Raw genomic sequence first — 8,872 nt, 5'->3', positions numbered from 1 at the left:
GGCGTATGCATCAAATGTATCACAGTATTATAAGTATATGTATGATACGTTGCACGTTATGTATATTAATTTTTATGATATTCAATATGTCTTTTTACAATAATCAATCAATATATTGCATTTATGTCTTTTTATAATAATCAATATATTGCATTTTGTATGTATGCCAACTTTTTATACTGTTCCGTATGTAAGGTAATTGTTTATATCATTCAATATATTTTACAATAATCAATGTATATGTATGTTTTTCATATTTTTATACATGTTAATTTTATAATAATAATCTACATATGTTTTTTATATTCCTACTTATGTTTTTTATATTCCTACTTATGTTTATAAAAGAATATGATACTGTTGGAAGGGAGGATAATATCGTATACAATTTTATATTTTTCATGTACACATATATTCTTTATATATGTTTTAATTATATATGTTAATTTTATAATAATAATCTACATATGTTTTTTATATTCCTACTTATGTTTTTTATATTCCTACTTATGTTTATAAAAGAATATGATACTGTTGGAAGAGAGGATAATATCGTATACAATTTTATATTTTTCATGTACACGTATATTCTTCATATATGTTTTTACAATAAAAACGACTCAAACCAAAGAATCTTTGTGTATCCACGAATTGTGTGATCCATCGAATCCCAACCACTTCACGTACACCTCGTCCCCTTTCCTGCGCAGCACCTTCTCCACGAGATACACGTCCGGATACGTCGCGCGATGCAACTCGTGCTCGTAGAACCCTCCGGCGACTGATTTTCCGCGATAGTCCTCGAGCAGATAGGTCACGGGATTGGTACGCTGTACTTTCGCGATCTTGAACACCTCGGTGGTCCAATTCGGCGTGTAACCTTTCTCGAAAATCGTCTTGTACTTGCTCACGCGTACCGAATCGCCTACTTTGAATCTCGCTGGACCCGCGATCTTTATCGCGCTGTACACCGTTTTCAAGAGTCTCTCGGCGATCGCGGGAGTCACGGCGGCGGGACGCATGCCGATGGTGCGATGCTTGCGCGCGTTGTAATCCGATACGAGATCCGGCAGGGCGTCGACCCACTTGTACGCGCCGGTGAGCGTAAACATCTTCCACATATCGTTCTTGAGCGTGCGATTGAACCTCTCGACTATCGATGCCTTCAGCACCGAATACGTGGAATAATGATTGACATTGCGTTTCCTCAGGAGTTTCTGCACATCGGCGTTGTAAAACTCCTTCCCCATATCCGTTTGCAGGTTTTTCGGACATCTTCCGCTCTCGCGAATTATCGCGGCAAGAGCGGCAGCCGTCTCGCTTCCGCTCTTGCTCCTGAGCGGCACGGCCCACGCGTACTTGCTCAACGCATCGATGACGGTGAGTATGTAGTGGTAGCCTCTGTTGTGACGCGAGTACGGGCGCATCTCGACGATATCGGCCTGCCACAGATCGTCGTATCCTCGAATTACAACGCGTCTTCGCGGAAAGTTTCGTCTGGCCGGAGCGTGCAACTCCTCGACGAGTCGTCGCCTCTCGACGCTGTTCCGACCATTGACACTCATGTCGCGATATACGTAAAAACACGCAAAACTGACGCGAATCGACTGACTCGTTTTCTCGATGCGCGATTCAATTTATAATAATGCCGGCTTCGCGAAGTTCCTCGACTATCGACAGTATCTCGTTGTCGTGAGCGTTGTTGCCCGCGCGACGGGAAGCGTCGAGCAATCGGAGTCGATCCACCAGCTCGTTGGGATCGTCCCAGTGAACGTAATCGATCTCGTTGTCCGTCAACGTCATGGCGACAGGCAAGCCCAGTCCCTTTCTACGTTTCAGATGCTCGGATATGAGCGGCTTGATAAACTCCGTGTACTTCGTTCCCCTGTTCCCTGATGCGTTCGCCCTCTTTGTAGGCACGGTTGTAGAGGTTCGTTGCCTAATTATACTCTTGTACGTCATGTTGTCGGGAAGGGTGATGAATTGTCTATCGGGCTTTTTCATGAAGATCAATTCGTACAATCCTGCGTGCCGCGGTACCTCACGTTGTCCACGAGTATAGCATCGTCCTTTTCAAGTCAAATTGTTTGTCCCGAGCATCAAACGTCCATCGTGCCGAAATAGATACCGTTCGAGTGATCGATCTCCCTCTTTCTGTCCTGACCGAGGAACAGGTCCATGTACTTTTGCCCGAGCGGCCCCAGTTGACTGTGCAACGCATCGCGACTCCGTCGCGATCGCATGCTCTCTCTGACGGTCGTTTCGAGCAAGTAAGGGTGTCGACGCAAAGATTCCTCCCGCGGTAGTACCGTCGGTTGTTCCTCGATGCATCCGCCGGCGGTTCTATCCTGACACAGAACTGAGCGTGGGTAACGCGACGTTCCATTTCTTTTGCTTTTTGCGCGGTGTTTGCTAGGCGTTGACGCGACTCTGAACCATTTGTCGTCATCCTCGGATCGCTATCCACGCGTTCCTTCTTCCTCTTGATCTGGCAGCTCGGCGACAGCGTCGGTCTCGGCTCTCTTGACACTCGTCGCTGCGTCGGCCTCTCTCTTGACACTCGTCGCTGCGTGGCCTCTCTCTGATCGATTCCTCGCCACGGCATGCTCGGCGATCTGTTTCAGAGGTTCGACATGGGTTTGAAGCGTCTCTCCAACGCGATATCCTCGTCTATTCTCCAGTTTTGAGAGCGCGATGCTTCTTGCGAATCGACTCGCTTGTTTTCGCGATCTGCTTCGCTATTTTCTCGCGATCCTTGATATTAGCGTCCATTGTGTGTTGTCCAGATGACATATCGACGTTGACTAATCGCGCTACGGTACCGCGAACTCGTTAAATCCTTTTCTGTATCGCCCGTTGTCGAGCGGACTGTCCTTGTCGATCACCAGGAATCCGTACTTGTGCCGCCAACAGGTGCGGCACAAATCGCCGAAATCCTCGTACGACATGTCGGTGTTCACGTGATCGTTGTAAACGTGCCTCAGATTGGTACCGTCCTGTTTGAACAGGATCAGCAGGTTTGCGTTGTCGCGTATCAGATGTTTCGGTATTCTCGCGTACGTCTGACAGAGATAGAAGCAATCGACGCTCGAGTGGCGGCCCATCGAGAAGTATTCTCTCACCGTGTCCTGCTTGTCGCACGCAACGTCGTCGAAGACGAAAATCGAGTTGGGGAGCGCCTCGTTCGGTGGAACGACGTCGCTGCAGTTGGAGAACGTGAAATAGCCAATCTCGTCGATCGATGTCAACAATCGCTCGAGATACCGATACTTTGGCTGTTGCAGCGATTTCGAGTAAACATACACGTTCTCAAAACGCACACCGTGCGGACTCTCGAGCAGGCTCACGAGCACGTTCGTTTTGCCGCAATTCGATGGACCGCACACGATCGCGCGTATGGTGTTCGGCAGCAATTCGCCGTGTCGGCGCTCCGTCACGCCGACCCCCGTCGCTCGCGATCTCTCGTCGCAGTTCGTGACGCGTATCGCCAACGGTTGTCGCACGAATCTCATGGTTTCTTGCGTACCTGAACTGCACCTGACCGTCTATTTATAGACGCGCGAAATCGCGAATCGCTCAGTACCAAACATGTATCTGCGGTGACGCATCCCTCCGACGTTCTCACCTGGAGCGCCGAGCAGTTGCAATATATACCGAAGATCGTACTGTTGCGCGTGTTCGGCGACTATATCGAGCACGTGTGGGACCGGCTGCCGGAGCACATGAAGGTGGATTCGGAGGTGCGAACCTATCGTCGCTGCCTCGATCATTACAATCTGCCGCGACAGCGGACGCACATCGACGGTCCCGCGCCACGGATAAAGGATTGCGGCGAATGTCAGCGGGGAGCGGCGGCTTGCTGAATCGCGCGATCAACGCACTTCCGTTCGAGCTACATATTCCCGGCTATCAGTTTTGCGGCCCAGGCACTCGTCTGCTGAAACGATTGGCCAGAGGTGACACGGGTGTGAATCCATTGGACGCGGCGTGTCGCGAACACGATATAGCGTATTCTCGTAGCAGCGATCTCACCGACAGACACGCGGCGGACGAGATACTCGCCAGGAGAGCCCTGGGACGCGTTGTCGCGAGAGATTCGACTCTGGGTGAGAGAGCCACAGCTGCGCAGTCTGGGCTGCGATGAAAGCCAAAACCAAGATCGGCATGGGTATGAAAGCGAAAACGCGCAAGAGGAAGACGGCGAAGAAACGAATACTTCCGTCGGCGAAACGAGGCGGCGTGCTACCGATTCTGGGCGCGCTGGGCGCGATCGGCTCCCTGATCGGCGGAGCGGCCAGCGTGGCGAAAACGGTAAACGCCAGCAAAGCCGCGCGACGTCAGCTCGAGGAGCTGCAGCGTCACAATCGCGCGATGGAAGGACGGGGGCTACACCTCGCTCCGTACAGATACGGACGAGGACTGCATCTCGCCCCGTACAAATATGGTCGGGGCACAGCAGCGGCGAAGAAAGGAAGGAAAAAAAAACGTCAAAGAGACGCTAACGATCCCAGGGGTGCGACTACCGACGTGCAATTGGACGGCTGGCGCGGATCGCGCGCGTACCGTACTTCAGAGGCGTTTTCATGCGTAACGCGTTACCGAGTGGGGCGCGCGTCGATGCGAGAGCGGTATCGTGAATCTGGACGACGCGACGGGTCCCGGTACTCATTGGGTGGCGTACGCGAAGAGAAACGATCGTCGCGTATTTCGACAGTTTCGGCAATCTTCGACCCCCAGGGAACTGGTGCGATATTTCGGGAACGGTGCTGCCACGATCGAGTACAATCGAACGTCCTATCAAACGTACGATCAGAACGTCTGCGGACAGCTGTGTCTGCAGTTTCTCCTAACGACGCGCTTTTGAAATAAAAACCCTTAAAAAGTCCGACGAGGTGCCGCGGGATCTCAGTCTCACGCTGTTTTTCCATCATGTCGATGACGCTAACGCTGAGCGGGAGGAGCAGCGTCCTCGCGGCGTACCACTCTCCGCCCATAGATCTGAGCGACGGCGACTACGAGCTCGGCCTGACGATCTTCGAGACTTACAACGCGATACCGAACGTCAACGCCTCGAACAATAAGTTTTACTTCGACGACACGGAAATCACGATTCCCGAGGGATCGTACGAACTGCGAGCGATCGAAGCCTTTTTGAAAAGCGAAATTCTGCAACAGAGAGGTGGAACGTCCGACTGGAACAAGGCCGACCATGACTATCCGATAGTGCTCCGCGCAAACACAACACGCTGAGATGCGAGATCTGGTGCGCCTACAGAATAAACTTTAGCAAGCCCAACAATATCGGATCGCTGCTGGGATTTTCGCCGCTACGTGTACTGCACCGCGACTGTGGCACGAATCGGACGAGTCGATCAACATAATGAACGTGAACATTATCCGTGTGGAGTGCAACGTGACCGCGGGAGCGTACAGCAACGGCAAGAGCGCGCACACGATCCACGAATTTTCGCCAAGCGTGCCAGCGGGATATAAAGTGTCGGAAAGGCCGTCGCAGATCATTTACCTGCCGGTCATCGTACAGAACATTACGGATCTGACGATACGCGTGGTCGATCAGAACGGACGATTGCTCAATTTTCGTGGAGAGGAGATCACCGTCCGATTGCACGTGCGACGGCGCTAATCGCGAGCGAGCGTGAGATGCTCGTGCTGAACGAGCAGAGAGATAACGCAAGGCCGGTTACGTCAGCACCGCGAGACATCGCTCCTCGTCTGGTCGGAACAAGAGGCTCACCGCGTCAACCAAAATTTTTGCAAACTCTGGGATTCGCGGTGCGACCCATTATGATGACCGGCATCCTGAACGTCGGAGACGAGCCGATCTTCGATGATCGTATCGTCAAAATCGAGACTCACGCGTACAACCCGTTGCCAACACGACATTTGGTACAGCGACGAGATAAGAATACCCATACAGCAACAGGATCTGTACACATTGCCGTGCGACAGTTATCTGTATATCGAGGGAAAACTAACGAAGAACAGAAGGATGAGGGAGCTGACGTGGTTTTGACAAATAATTGCGTCGCGTTCATGTTCGATGAAATTCGATACGAACTCGACGGCGTGGAGATTGATCGCTGCAGAAACGTGGGCATAACTAGCACGCTCAAACATTATGTCACAACCTCGTCCGACAGAAGCGTGATTCTGAGGAACGCCGGCTGGGACCCGCTCACCAGCAACGAGGGATTCTTCAATTTCTGCGTACCTCTCTATGCGCTGCTGGGATTCTGCGAAGATTACAAACGCGTGGTGATCAACGCTCGTCACGAGTTGATTCTTATACGATCGCGCAACGACAACAATTGTCTGACGGGAGATGAAGCGACGGAACCCTGGATTGAATTGTCGAAGATACAATGGCGAATGCCGCACGTGTTACTGAACGAAATAAACAAGTTGTCGATGCTGCGCGCTCTGGAGAGCGGGCGCTACCTGAGCATGGCTTTTCGCTCGTGGGATCTGTACGAGTTTCCGCTGTTGCAGCAGACGACCAAGCATTCGTGGGCCATAAAGACCGCTACTCAGCTCGAGAAGCCGCGATACGTCATCTTCGCTCTGCAAACGGGTCGAAAGAACGTCATGAGCGAGGACGTGAGCCGATTCGATCACTGCAACCTGACGAACGTGAAACTCTATCTGAACGCGGAATGCTATCCGTACGACGACATGAATCTGGATTTCGTTAGGAACAAGTGGGCCGTTCTCTACGACACGTACGCGCGTTTTTGCAAGGGGTACTACGGATACGAGTATCTCGAACCGAGTCTCACCACCACAACATTTTTACGCAACGGCCCGTTCGTGATCATCGATTGCTCTCGTCAGAACGAATCGGTCAAGAGCGCGACCGTGGACGTGAGACTGGAATTCGAGACCAAGGAGAACGTGCCGTTGAGCACCACCGCGTATTGCCTTATCATACACGATCGCGTGATTCAGTACAACCCGTTGACCAACGTTGTTCGCAAGATCATCTGAGCGCATCCTCCTTTCTCCACCACTAATACTACAGTTTTTGTTTAATATAAACGAACGAACCATCGAAGAGCGGTTTACTTCCTCTCGGCGACGACGACAGTCATGCCCGTGCCAACGTTTGTGGACCTGCAAGGTTTCCTCGTTGGAAAGAGATTCGTCGCGAAAGAAGTGGCGGTGCTGAGAAGAGGCACAGTTCTCTCGCATTACATTTTCGAGAGCCCCCTACCATGGAAATTTTTGACAAGATCCGACAGGTCTTGCGCTTCCTGGTTAATTGCATATCACCATGGATTGAAATGGGAAGACGGTGCGATTCCGTACAGCAGAGCGAAACGTCTGATCGCGACGGCTGTATTTGGTGCAGCGAGAGGGGATGAAGAGGAAGATGACGTGTACGTCAAGGGACCCGAGAAACGCGAGTGGCTGCGGGCCTTGCTCGATGAGCGAGAGCGCGCGAACATCGAGACCCTGGATGTCGATTACAAGAACGTAGATTCGCTGAGCGAGCTCGACGCCGCTGGTACCGTGCGATGCGGATATCACAATGCTCATTGCGCGTTGCAAAATGTATTCAAACTGTACAATTGGTGGTCGCATAATCGTAAATAAAACACGCGATATGTACGCTGAAATATGACATTTATTCCTTTCCCTCCCACCATTACGTACTGTCTTACGTTCATGTTTTTTTTTATACACATTTTCATGTTTTCATGATCTCACGTTCACGTTTTCATGTTTTCATGTTTTCCATTCACGTTTTATGTTCATGCTTTTATGTTTTACGTTCACGTTTCCACGTTTCATGTCAACGTTTTCTTGTTTTACGTTCACGTTTTCATGTTCATGTTTTCATGTTTTCATGTTTTACGTTCACGTTTTACGTTCATGTTTTCTTGTTTTACGTTCACGTTTTCATATTCATGTTTTCGTGTTTTTCATGTGTACGCGTTTTCACGTTTGCCACAACAAACACGTCGCGACACGTTTCTTTTGTTTACATTTGTTCATGTTTGATAAAATGCGAAGAGGGGAGGGGGTTCCCCCTCTTAACAAAATTATATAAATAATTAAAGGGAGGGGGTTGATTCTATATTACGTAGCATTTTTGCGCGAGCGCGATCATTCCACAGTTGGAACGACTCAGAATAGTGGTCATCAGCTCTCGCAAACAAGATACCTACGCAAGATGGCCAATTTCTACGTTCCAATCGAGGCTGTGAGTGAGAAGCCGTAAGTATCCATTTGTGTATCTTTATCATGAAATTTTGTATATAAATTTTTCCAGCATATAACTCATCCGTTTTCATTTTTCTCTTTTCAGTCCATCGAGCGTGTCATCGAACGTGCCACGCATTTTGAGAAGGCGATTGGCATTGACTCATACGTCCTACAAATGGCTGGACATCGGAATCAACGCCGGACCTTTGTCCACGATCGATCTGACGATCGGCGACAATCGCGGCAACTGCATCGTTCTGTCTCACGAAACTTGGAGAGCGCTGATGGATAGGCGCGCGGACGTCGAGCGACTCGTGCAGTCAACTCCGACATCATCGCCATCGTTATCGATCTGTGACCAGCTGACAGTGCGACTCGTGAAAATACGCGACGACAACATCGTTGCAAAATTGGCAACGCGCGACGCTTTTATTTACATGAAGCCCGCGACCGTGCTGTTCACGCTCGAACTCGAGTATTGCGTCGAGAACATATACATCGACTTGCGGCAAACTGTAATTACCGTTGACAATCGGTACAACGCATTCGTATCTTTCCTGCGCCAGAATTGCTTTACGAATAGATACGACGCGGCGAATATTCTGCGTAAAATGTGCGATAAGAGTTCAGATCGGAAGAGCACACG

At 50.2% G+C, this 8,872-nt stretch overlaps 1 protein-coding gene across 1 annotated transcript; it reads left to right on the top strand.

Annotated features, from left to right (window-relative positions):
• The first annotated feature begins 5,661 nt into the window (after nt 1-5,661).
• On the top strand, nt 5,662-7,005 carry LOC105449464. Its single transcript, XM_011688718.1, has one exon. The coding sequence runs from the start codon at nt 5,662-5,664 to the stop codon at nt 7,003-7,005; it is 1,344 nt and encodes a 447-aa protein (XP_011687020.1).
• Nucleotides 7,006-8,872: the final 1,867 nt, after the last annotated feature.

This window comes from Wasmannia auropunctata, unplaced genomic scaffold (assembly GCF_000956235.1).
Source record: "Wasmannia auropunctata unplaced genomic scaffold, wasmannia.A_1.0 LD336076.1, whole genome shotgun sequence".
Lineage (NCBI taxonomy): Eukaryota > Metazoa > Arthropoda > Insecta > Hymenoptera > Formicidae > Wasmannia > Wasmannia auropunctata.
The sequence above is the reverse complement of the archived record's forward strand: the minus strand, read 5'-3'. Positions and strand labels throughout refer to the sequence as shown.